Source organism: Elgaria multicarinata, chromosome 7 (assembly GCF_023053635.1).
Source record: "Elgaria multicarinata webbii isolate HBS135686 ecotype San Diego chromosome 7, rElgMul1.1.pri, whole genome shotgun sequence".
NCBI lineage: Eukaryota > Metazoa > Chordata > Lepidosauria > Squamata > Anguidae > Elgaria > Elgaria multicarinata.
The window spans coordinates 96,700,829-96,713,847 of record NC_086177.1 but is presented as its reverse complement, the minus strand read 5'-3'; the positions used below and the strand labels follow the sequence as shown (position 1 = coordinate 96,713,847).

The 13,019-nt window shown below is 44.9% G+C and overlaps 1 protein-coding gene across 1 annotated transcript in view; it reads left to right on the top strand.

Moving 5' to 3' along the window:
* SAMD12 (sterile alpha motif domain containing 12) overlaps nt 1–12,654 on the top strand; it is a 223,624-nt gene extending 210,970 nt beyond the window's left edge. Inside the window, exon 5 of the mRNA XM_063131091.1 lies at nt 12,222–12,654. Within this exon, the coding sequence (XP_062987161.1) occupies nt 12,222–12,244 (23 nt within the window). The 3' untranslated portion in view covers nt 12,245–12,654. The remainder of the gene's footprint in view (nt 1–12,221) is intronic.
* The last annotated feature ends 365 nt before the right edge of the window (nt 12,655–13,019 follow it).

Genomic DNA, 13,019 nt, shown 5'->3' with positions numbered 1-13,019 from the left:
AACCATACAACCGGACCCAAGTCCCCAGTGATCTATTACAGGAGAGTCCTGGTTTTTGCTTCCCTGTGGCCAAATCTGATTGGCTCTGTGATGACATCAGTGTTCTTAGGGAGCGGGAAAATGGTCCTGATTTGAGAAAAGAAAGGATGCCCCAAACTGCAGCTGATTGAAGCAGTGAAGGGGACAGCAAACCAGGGCTCATCTTTCGGCGGGATCTTTCGGAGAACAGTGTGTGTCCCTCCCCCCTTCCCCCCCAGAAGGCTCCTTTTTGTGACTGAAAATGTTTGTTGTGGCCGTAATAGAAATGGGAGAAGGGGATTATGCACAAAATGGTCCCCCGTTCAATTAGGGAACAGTCTCCATCACTGAGGCCTGCCTGGCACCATCACAGCCAGGTTAAGACTGTCCTCTCCTCCCAGGCATTTAATGGCATATGATGGAGCATTTATGCCAGTTGTCTGAACAGGGAAAGTATTTATTTATTTTTGAAATTGTTTTTAGCCATTTAAATGGTTTTACATTTTTGTATATTCCAATTTCTATTCTGTATTTACTCTTGCGAATTGTTGTGAACCACCCAGAAAATTTCAGCTATTGGGTGTTATAGAAATCATCATCATCATCCATGCTAATGTTGCCCCTTCCAATTCTGGTCTCTGCCGTGCACATAGTCCTTCCATATGATTCTGCATTTCCAAGTTCAGTTCCAAATTAATACAATCTGGCCATGCCAGGGTCAATTTGCATGTTATTTGCATTATTTATTTAAAGCATTTCTGTACTGCTCCACAGCTAAACAAATCCCAGAGCAGTGAGCAATAAAAGTTAAGATGATAAAAAGTTAAAAGACATACAACACCATTTTAAAAATTGTTACTTTAAAAAACAGAGTACCAATAAAAACCGTGGCCACTCAGGGCCTTGCTAGACCTACCGGATAATCCGTCTGGGAGGAGGGGCGACTGCACGCTACAGCTAGCGCACCCCGTCGCCCTTTTCCAGACGTCAACACGCGACAGGGCAAGGGAAAGCCCCGCCGCGTGCTCCGTGTTTTCCCCCCTTAAAGGTCCATGTGCGCAGGAGCGCACCGCTGAAACAGGTAAGTCTTTTTTTAAAAAAATAAAGGGTTCCCCGCTCCCCCTGCCCCTGATTTCACCCCCCACAATGTCTGATGCCCTCCCTGCCCGCTCGCTCGCCCGTCCTCCCCCGTCCGCCATGCCTTGTCCCCCGTCCCCCTTCTTCTCCCCCACCCCCGTCCGCCATGCCTTGTCCCCATCCCGTTCTTCTCCCCACCTCCCTCTGCCATGCCTTGTCCCCCGTCCCCGTTCTTCTCCCCACCCCCCTCCACCATGCCTTGTCCCCTGTCCCCGTTCTTCTCCCCCATCCCTGCTTGCCATGCTTTGTCCCCTGCCCGCTCGCCCGTGCCCGCTTGCCATGCTCGTCCCCTGCCCACTCGCCATGCCCTGGCTCCACTCCCCCCATCTCTCCTGCCGGGTCGGCTCTTTCCCCCGGCCCCCATCTCCCCCCCCCCCGTGATTCCCCTCCCCGGCCCGATGGGCACAGCGCTCCTATGGAATGCTGTGCCCAGTCCGTGGCTTCTCCCGGCTACTCGCGAGTAAGCAAGCAGCCGGGAAAAGCCACGGACCCTGCTAGAGCAAGCAGGCCAGGGCTGCGGAAAAGCCGGGCCATAAACGGATCCGCTTATCCTGGGTTAAGGGAGGTCTTAGCCCGGCCTGACCCCAGAATCCCCTGTGCATCATCTGGATGCACAGGAGGGAGACTGGGCCTCACACCGCGCTAACGCCTCGTCTAGCAACGGCCTCAATCAAGGCTTCCTGGAATCAAGATGTTTTCAGGAGGCACCTGCCTGACCTCCAGAGAAAGGGGGCCACCACACTGAAGGCTCTTCTCCAGGTGGACTCCAATCAGGCCACAGGTCCATGCAGAACCACCAGGAGCATGGCATTTATGCAGACGCAAATCCACATTTGCCATGGAGTGTACAATCCATGGCAAATTGCATCTGATCATGGTCCCCTGATGTGTGTGTCTGTATGATACATGTGCTGATTTTACCCACAAATTTCAAGTGGGTAAAAGCACCCACTCATTACAAAATGAGTCATCTGTAGTTGTTGCAAATCAATAGAAAGTATTTTAGCACCTTAGGTTGCAATCCTAATATGCACATTTATCTGTGAGGAAGTCCAAAAAAATTCTGTGGGATGTATGTCTAAGTAGACATATACATAAGATTGCACAGTCAAAGTTTAACCAATGTGTTGTTGTGACACAAGCTTTCGTAGTCAAGATTTTACATCTTGTCGCTGTTCAGATGTTAGACCTATAACACCTATCATTCCTCACCATTAACTATGCTGACTACAGGTGATGGGATTTGTAGGCCAAAACATCTGGAGAGCCACAAGTTTCCCACACCTGCTCTACAGCATCAGATGCATATTACAATAAATACGCTGCTACGTAAGGTGCAAAGCCAAAATTATACTGAGTTGTTAATTTTGGCTGGCATCATAAATGCAGGATGAGTGCATAGCTAGGCAGATGCTGAAGCAATCACAGGATGGATTCTGCTGTGAATTGGGAGATACAAAATTTGTTAAATCCGTCCTGTCTATGTTTCGCAGTTTGTCAAGTGTCTTTCATTTGGTCACCCACTCATTGAAGGAATCTGATTTTTTTTAGGGATGTATGAGAATTTTGTTCTGAGTTGCACATCTGTGTAACTCCCCCCCAAAAAGTTTTTTTTTTTAAAAAAGCCTGCAGAATCTGCGACTCTGGAAAAGCTGGTCCGCTGTGGAATCCTCAGGTTGGATTCAGAGAAATCTGAATTTATTTTATCCGGTTGTAGATTTCTCCGACATTCCTATGTCCATCTGCAGCATGGATCTGATTAGCCCACATCATAGCATGCTAGCTGACCATGTGAACTGGCCATTATGGCAAGAGTCTTCTGCGTCCAGGTTGTTTTGGTGAGTCCTCTTGATCTGGAACATGGAAACTAGGATTCCTGCCCCTGAGTAGGTGTTTGCAAAAGAAGGCAGAAGCACGAATTGCAAAAATAAACGATTATCCCGACAGAAGGTCAAGGTGCTCTCTCTGGCTCTCATCTGCCTTATCTTTGTAAGATTGCCAATGGCTTCTCGTTTTGTACAAATTCACAAAAGGGTGTTTTTCACAAGTAAGGATGATGAGAGTTGTGAGTCATTTGTTGCTCCAATTGCTCGAGGACGTTACGCGTTGTGGACTAGAATATATTTGGGATTAGTACATTTTCTATGGCTTCTTGTGCGAGCTAGTCGTGTCTCATAGAGCAGCTGCAATAACCTCTGACTAATTGGCTTTACAAAAGCCTACCTGCTGGGAGCATCTGCCAGGACTTTCATTCTCACAGAAATGCTCCGTCTCAGAATTACAGGATGTACGTTTTGATCATCTGGCCTTGCAGACATGAAACCCATTTTGATATCTCTTAAAAACGTAGTTGTAATGTTCCACCCTGAAAATGCTGAGAACATATGAAGAGTCATGCTGAATGAGATTAAGCAGGGTGACCATATGGAAAGAAGGATAATGCAACTGTATCTTTAACAGTTGCATTGAAAAGGGAATTTCAGCAGGTGTCATTTGTATGCATGAAGCACCTGGTGAAATTCGCTCTTCATCACAACAGTTAAAGCTGCAGGAGTCCTGCCCTCTTTTGTATTTAGTCACTCCTTTGTATGTGGTCACTCCTGCAGCTTTAACTATTGTGATGCAGAGGGAATCTCACCAGGTGCTTCATGCATACAAATGACACCTGCTGAGATTCCCTTTTCTACAAAACTGTTAAAGATACAGGAGCCCTGTCTTCCTTTTCATATTGTCACCCTAAGATTAAGGGTCCATCTTGTGCAGTGTTCTGTTTTCACAGTGGCCAACCAGCTACCTGTCTGCAGGCCACTAATAGAAAATGAATGCAGTAGCACCCTCCTGCTCAGGATCCCTCTGAGATCGGACAGGTCACCAGCCAGCCCAAGCTGGAAAAGGCAGGGCAAGTATGAATGGTTAAGGAGAGAGAGGCAGTGGATAAAAAGAGGTGAAACGTGGAGGCTGGAGTGAAGGAGGAGCAGCTGATGGGCAGTGGAAAAGGAAAGGTGGTCAGCAAGATCCGGCACCCAGGCCTAGAGCCAGTGTGGTGTAGTTGCTAGAGTGTTGGACTGGGAGCCGGGAGATCCGGGTTCTAGTCCCCACTTGGACATGGCGACCCACTGGGTGACTTTCGGCCAGTCACAGACTCTCAGCCCAACCCACCTAACAGGGTTGTTGTGGTGAGGATAAAGTGGAGAGGAGGAGGATTATGTACACCGCCTTCAGTTCCTTGCAGGAAAAAAGGTGGGATATTACTGCAATCAATCAATCAATCAATCGAGGCATAGAGGAGTGGGGAATAACTGAGCTCATAATCTTTTCACAAGCACAAGCACCCAGCTACTTGAGAACCTTTTAAAAAAAAAAACCAAGTACATTTCTAGACCTTATGTAGGGTAAGAGAGCCAGTCTGGTGTAGTGGCTAAAGTGTTGGACTGGGAGTGAAGAGATCTGGGTTCTAGTCCTCACTCAGCCATGGAAACCCACTGGGTGACTTTGGGCCAGTCACAGGGTTGTTGTTGTGAGGATAAAATGGAGAAGAGGAGGATTATGCACACTGCCTTGGGTTACTTGGAGGAAAAAAAGTGTGATATAAATGCAATGAATAAATAAAAATAAGATTGTGTGTGGGCAGCACCAACTTAGGGGTATCTATATGACCTTGCTTTGGTAGCTGATTCCCTCGAAACACCACCGAATTGAAAAAATTACGTGGCAGGAGGGAGCGCAGGGAGCCATTCAGTATGTCAAGCTCATGCCTTGCCCTCTGTTCTTGCACTTACACTTGGATCTGCCCCTAGCAACGCACACTTGCTTACCCCAAACTGAGACCACCTCTGAAGAAACAACACGGTGACCTTGGAGCAACTGAAAAGGTCTCAGTAAAACAACACCGCGAAAAAGTGCCGTTTTGGGGGAGAGGGAAGCCTGATGTGGCTGAAAGTTGGCAGCGGCATCATATACCCTATTTCTTCGATTCTAAGATAAACTTCTCCTGTTGACCTACAAAGCTTTTCACTGTCTAGCTCCTTCCTATCTGTCCTCTCTCATCTCACACTATTGTGCCGCTCGTGCTCTTCGCTCCTCTGATGCCATGTTTCTCGCCTGCCCAAGGGTCTCTACTTCCCTTGCTCGGCTTCGTCCATTTTCTTCTGCTGCCCCTTATGCCTGGAACGCTCTTCCAGAACATTTGAGAACTACAAGTTCAACCGCAGCTTTTAAAGCTCAGCTAAAAACTTTTCTTTTTCCTAAAGCTTTTAAAACTTGATTTTGTTCTGACTTTATACTGTTAGTTTTACCCTACCCAGTGCCTGTTTACCCTACCCTGTGCCTGTTTGCATTCTCTTCCCCTCCTTATTGTTCTACTATGATTTTATTAGATCGTAAGCCTATGCGGCAGGGTCTCGCTATTTACTGTTTTACTCTGTACAACACCATGTACATTGATGGTGCTATATAAATAAATAATAATAATAATAATAATAATAATAATAATAATAATAATAATAAGACGCACTTTTTTCCTATATAAACAACTCTAAAAATGGGGTGCGTCTTAGATTCACAGGTGTTTCTTAGGGTTTTTTTTTCTGTTGGTGGTACTGAAATTAATGTGCGTCTTACAATCGATGGTGTCTTACAATCAAGGAAATACGGTACATGAGCCCCTGGAATCTTAACACTAGAAGTGTGGTTGAATAAGAGAGTTGCAGAGTTTCAGTGTCCATCATAGTTCTGTGCTCCTCCTTTTTTGCAAGCCATACCAGAATGAAGTATGCAACAGCCACAAAAATTGCTGAACAAATTATGCACGTTTGCTGAACTGGCACAATTTCTACAGCAACTATAATCAAGCTTTTCTTGCTGCAGACCTTTAATATGTTTTAGCACAGAACACCCAACAGAGTACGAACCATTAACTATGCCAACTTCATTCTGCAAAAAGTTGCAGAATCAGTGAAGTAGATGTCAGAGGCAGAGATATCAACACTTGGGGGGAAATGAAAATATTTGTAGAGGAGAACTGGTTTTCCCCCACCCTCAATCCCTGGGGGAAAATGGGAGAAATGTTTCCTAAATTTTCTCAGGTTTTTTTTTTTGGGGGGGGGGATTTCTGGGCCTTCACATCTCTAGTCAGTGCAGAACCATATGCTGCTTGCCAAGGTGAAGCCAGGAGCTAACTGACAGGAGCCCACCACTATAAGAGACACCAGATTTTTGTAGCAGGACAGTTTCTGGGGGGTGTTGGGAATCCAAACTAGACACAAGTTGCATGGATGCAAATAACATGCACATTACTTGTTATGCAAATAGCAGCCACAGGGAAGCATGAGCAGGACTGTGGGGTGGTGGGAAAGTTCAGTCCTTTACTTCTCTGCCACAGTTTCGACCCAAATCACCTCTCTGAAGTTGCTATTTGCCTTTTAAGCAAAGTTCCCAATTGCCTCCTTTGAAATGCAAATAGCAGCTTTTGGAGAGCCTATTTTGGATGACCCTGGCAGGAAGGAAAGAGTTAAACTCCCCCTCCCCACTCACTCCCATGGACCTGAGGCTGCTCAGACTTCCCCGGGGCTGATATTTACAGTACATAACAAGAAATATGTTATGTGTGTCTAATTTAGCCCTAGTTCCGAGCAATGTGACCAGCACTGTTGGAATAGATTTGTGTATAGCTGTTGTGGCTACTGATTCTGTCATGGCCCACTACACCCTCAGTGACAAGCAAGCATATACTTAGTTATTTATTAATTACTATTTATTACATTTATATCCCACCTTTTTTCCTCCAAGGAACCCAAGGTGGCATACATAATCCTCCTCCTCTCCATGTTATCCTCACAACAACAACCCTGTGAGGTAGGTTGGGCTGAGAGTCTGTGACTAGCCCAAAGTCACCCAGTGGGTTTCCATGGCGGAGTGGGGACTAGAACCCGGATCTCCCAACTCCCAGTCCAACACCTTAGCCACTACACCACACTGACTCTCATATACCTGAGAGATTAAGGGCGATATCTGATGTTCTTTCAAAAGTTGGGAGCCTGGGGAATAGGGCTGAGCATATGGTACCATATCATGCTGTCTCAGGTAGTGATGGGCAATTTTACCCTGAATAAATTTATTATTTCCTTGGAAAGTAACAAATCCCACCATATAATCTTGGTTAAGAGTTCTCCTTTAATTCTCTCATTCTGTGGATATGGGTTTTTGCATCTGCACAATATCAAACTGCATCTTGGGAGCTGAAGTTTGGAATTGCATAATGTGTCATGGCATCATGCATCGCCCTTCCTGATTTGCTGTTTCCTCGTGGCCTTTCTGCGTAATATTTATTCACTATCAGGAATCAGTATATGTGGCTGTTTCTTCGTGGGAAGCGTTCAAACACCATCCTTTCCCTAAAGGCTTACAGTGACATCATCACATTCCCTCCTGAAAGAAAAGGGTTAAACCAACCAATTCAGCAGGTGCGCAGATTGGCCATAGTTTAGACGCAGCTCTCAATCTGTTCTGAAGTTAATAACGAATTTGTAAGACAGCGATCCAAGTTTGCTAAAATGGTGGGCATTACTAAGGCACTGGTTTTGCCCAATGAGCGGACTAATTACGAAATTCAGTGGCCTCACTAATCTTAACCGAGACAATTGGCCCACCTAGCCCAGTGAGATCTATTCTGACCGACAGCAACTTTTCAAGATCTCAGCTAACCGAGATAGTTTTAACAGCACATGCTGGGGGGTGTTTTTTTTTTCTTAACTGACCCCAGAATAGTTGTTTTTAAATGAATATTGTCTGTTTTTATGCTTTTTATGCTTTTAAATTTTGTACATTTGTCTTTAATCTTTGTAAACTGCCTAGAGAGCTTTGGCTATGGGGCAGTATATAAATGTAAATCATCATCATCATCATCATCATCTAGACTACCACGAGATGTAGTGATTGCCAACAATTTGGATGGCTTTATAAGGGGGTTGGATAAATTCCTAGAGGCAAAGGCTTTCAATGGCTACTAGCCCTGATGGTTGTGTGCCATCTCCAGTATTCAAGGCAGAAAGCCTGTGTGCACCAGTTGCTGGGGAACATGGCTGGGAGGGTGCTGTTGCACCAAGTCCTGCTTGTTCATCCCTGGCCGATGGCTGCTTGGCCACTGTGTGAACAGAGTGCTGGACTAGATGGACCCTTGGTCTGATCCAGCATGGCACTTCTTATTTTCTTATGTTCTTATGACATGTTGTGCATCACACTAGCGATGTTCTCCATACAAAAGAGGTGCTCCATCACTGTACAGCACCATGTACATTGATGGTGCTATATAAATAAATAATAATGATAATAATAATAATAATAATAATAATGAGATAAATCCCTTTGTGTGTGCAGGGCCATAGACACAAGTGTGCCCCCTGATGAATATTCTCTTCCTAGCCTTTCAAGCTTGCACCTTTTTTAAATTTACACACCTATGTCTTTTACTTGTGGAGATATATGGGAAAGCATGGTGGCAAAATCCTGCCTCCTTCTGTTCTCCAGTGCTCTGGCCAATGAGTACAAAGACGTCAGAATAAATTATGAGCACTGGGTCCTTATTTTTAAATGTTATAATATTACGCTTTACTTTATGAATATTTAATACATGCAAATAATGTCCAACATATTTGGCCACCTATGTTTAGTATCTGGCTGTATTCCATTCGTTTTCACACATGCATGCACACCGCTTAGAGTCCCTTGTTACAAAAATGGGTTCAGGCTTGGCTGTGCAAATGCCGTAATTCTATGGGAACACAGAAAACCTCACCAAATCTGGCTTTGGCAATCAAACTTAGCTCCCAGAGAATCTCACCTCTCTTTCTAATGAAAAGCAACTTTCTAGACCTTATGATTGTGAAGATCTGCTTGAAAAAGTGTGGGCAGAGTGTGATGGAATTTCAGAAAACCAGAGGAGTGGCTGAATCAAATTTCCATTGGTCCCCGGGGGGGGGGGGGGGCAAAGCCTAGTGTTGCTCTTTGCCCATTTCCATGTCAAATGGAAGTAGATTAAATTACAGAACAGAGGCAAGCGTATGCAAAGATCATCAATTTGCATAATTTATATATTCACACAAAATTTAGCTTTCTAAATAGGACTGAGGTTACTTTTGTTGGAGACTTTGGTGCGTGTGTGTTTCAAAAGAGTTTATAAACAATCCCAGTAATTGCTGCCCTGGTTCTCCACCTTATCCTTGAGCTGGTTCAGGGGACAGAGCATGTTTTTTTTTTTTTTTTTTTTTTTGTCATTTTCATACCGCCTTCCCATCAAGTTGCTGAGCTATTCAAGACCACCTTTGAACTTGTGTATCTTTGATGGTGCTTATCAGTGGATTGCTTCGTCAGAACATTACGCAATAAAAAAAAACTGCATCCAGCAATGCCTGGATTTGTACACAGGAGGTGAGTTTTGGAAATTCTATTTGCTGGTAGTTTGACCTCAATACAGGAAGTTTAGAGCAGTAACCTCCCACTGACATTCCACTGTTCAGTGAAAATCAGAATCGAGTAGAACCTTAACCTTAATGTGACGCACGGGAAATTACTGGAACCCAGAGCCATCCTTGCTCTTGCCCTGTCTCTTCTGCAGCCACTTGGCAGGAATCCACATTAGCTTGCCACGATAACTCTCTTAACACTGTTCTTACAGAGCATCTGTTTGCTGGCTGGGATCTACAGCTCTTCTGGTGTATATTTTATTTATGTGATCTTTTATCGAGAGCCCAGTTCATGTAGACCACCTATATGCAGAGTGTCTGATTACACACCATTGTGCATGGTGTGTAATCATGGCGTGGGGGAGTTTGCAGATGCAAAGGGAAGTGTCAATGTTTAACTTGCCGCTGAAAATTGGCAGCTGCCCTTGCTTTGGCCATCGTTTGAAACGTTCCGGCAATTTATAACTTGTTTCTTTGTTGGGCTTTGTCAAAATTTTGCAGCAAGATTCAACAGGCTGAATACTTAGAATATTGGCATTCTGGAAATTCTCTGGGGCAAAAATGAAGCTGGCTCGTCCTTCCCCAGTTAGAAGGGGAACCATCTATATTGTTGGGAATTGCCCACATATTGCCTTGGTGCTCTTGAGAGATGTTACCGTCAGGCCAGGGGGAAAAGTCATGATAGTGGAAAAAGTGCAAAACTGGGCTGCAGAATCCATGAGCTCTGTCACGCCTTTTTTTTTTCTTCCCCGGTATACGTCCGTGATTTCCACCTCCATTTCATTAGTGTGTCAAGTGCTAGTCACTTTCACGTGTGTGTGTTGTTGCACTATTTTGCCTTGTTTACCTTTTCACCTACACCGGCTCACACTTCCTGGTATCGTCACTGCACTCACCCCACCCCGCCCCTTTCCCTTCTCCCTCCAGTTCATTGGTCCTTGTGGTTGGTGGACATTGTGATGGACGTGGGGGTCTTCCTCCCCCCTTGCTCTGGTTTTATTGTCTACTGTTTCAACAATTTAGCATTTGATCGATTGGGGGCCATTTCTGCCATTCGAGTGGGAGGAATAGCAATGGGAGAGCAATGAGAGTAGGGTTGGAGCAGCAGAAGTACATTCGAGCAACTCAGCACAAGCCTGTTCATTTGAGCAATTCAGCCTGCTCTCCTCTTTCATCAGCAAGACCGCCCTTCAATGCAGACTCCCCCAAGAAGGGAGGTTCTGCGACATAGCGCTAGGACGGCAATACACGGGGACAGAAGGGCGGTTCTATCCCACATGGAGACAAAATGCCACACTTTCCTCACCCTAGAAAAACACGGAAAATGAAGGGGAAGAGGCAAGATGACTGCAAGACAGGGACAACGCTGTGTGAGGGTCGTGGGGCAAAACGGTAAACAAGGCAGGACGACAGTGCGATAAAACGCTGGTGTGATGGAGCTCCATGTGACTCAGAAGAAGCCAGTCGGCAATCTCGAGAAAAGATTGGCAGAGTGGGGAGCAACATGGTATTGTTCTTTAAACACCAGAAAGGCTGCAATGTAGAAGAAAGAAAAATCTTGTTCCCCCGTTGTCCCACAGGGCAGGTCTAGATCTAACAGCCTTCAGCTACAGAAAGGTAGATTTCAGTTGAACGTCATGAGAAGTGTCTTCACAGTAAGAGACGTTTGAACATAAGACCAGTTCCCAAGAGGAGTGGATGGGCTCTCCCACACTGGAGATCCCCAAGCAGAGGCTGGACCGCCGCCTGTTGTGCGGATACTAAAGCTGTTGGGGGGATGAATTCCTGCATTGAACTAGATGGCCTCCAACTCTGTGCTTCTAATGAGAAGTGTGAAATTCTGATGGTTCCAGAAAGATGCCACTGAAGCAATGGATTGTGAAGTGGAGAAGAAAATGGCAGCTGAGTAGTGATGTTCAGGCATAAGAAATGGAATGGCAGAAGGCATAGGAACTGGAAAAAACAAGGGGTTGTCCAGAATTTGGGTTTAAAGTTTTGAACATGTGAATTTCATACAGGTTTTGGTGGAGTCTAACTATTTTTAAAAGATCGTAATAAATTTGGTTAACGAGGGCATGTAGCACAGGAAACAAGCCATTTCACATTCAAATGATACTCGCTGTCATTCTCCAGTGGGTGGTATATCTCTTAAGATGTGGTGCTACAAAAGCTGTAGCCCAGGGCAGTGGAGGGGTGGGGGACCAAATTGAAGTCTTCTGGATTGGGTGATTATAGGGTTTGATATTCAGAGCATCTCGTTGGTGTTCCGGACAGACCGGTTTGATTTCAAGGATCAAAAAAGCAGTTCAGTATCAGGTTGTACTAGGTTGCTAAATCCTGGTTAAAAAAAACCAAACCTTTAAATCATCCATACAAATACATCCAACTTGATTTGTAGCCAGTGAAATAATTATGTGATTAGTATTGGGTAATGGGGGGGGGATGATGTAGGGGCAGAATGGAAAATGTGTCTGGGATTGCTTATCTTTAGCGGATGTAGAATTTGTATAACACAGCCTTGACCTTTTGTTTCAGCTGCAATACCTTGTAATTGCCTCACTTTGAGGTAAGCTTGTACTTACTGTCTGTTTTTATTGTTTTTAACAGCCTCGTCAGAGAGTTCTCCGTAAACGTTGCCAGCCTCTAAAGCTGCTGCCCTGCCAGATGATACAGAAGTGAACTTTTCCTTCGTGAAAAATGGTGAAAGATAATAAATGAATAAATCATAAGCAACGGCACTGCCGGAGGAAGACAACCACCAAGAACTGGAGAATGAACCAAAATCCAATCCATCTCGTTCCTGGGATAAGCTCTGAAACGTCTCGGTTTGCTTGTGGAATTAAAACGTAGTATATAACACAACAATGCTAACTTTCTCCAGCTAGTCATTGGTGGATCTTTTACACTGGAAAACTGCTTCCGGTTTTCATCACTGTGCATAAACTTTGTGTTCCCACCGGGGAATTCTCTGTGACCTTCACTAAAAGTTCAGGGGGGGCGTTTGTTTGTTTTAGCATGGCAACTACTGGATTATATTCTGTATGTGGATGGCATGATGATTTTACGGGAGGGGTGGGCGGGAGATTCCAGCTCTGCACACTCAGTGGAAATGTTCGCAAATATCCTTACTCGGCGTCACCTGATAGGAATGTAGACCTATTCTGTGTGTGTTAGTACTGCCACTGAATGGTATTCCATCTTACGATATCAGCATTTCATACATGATCTCCGCACTGACGTTTTAGCAGATACGGTCATGTTATGGGGAAATTTCTGAGAACACATCCATTAAACATTTCAGGTACTTGCACTGGGATTATACCTTAAGTATAGCTCACAATGTGTATAGCTACGCCAATTCATGCCAGGATGGTTTGGTCATTCATCTGGATGCTGTTAAGGCTG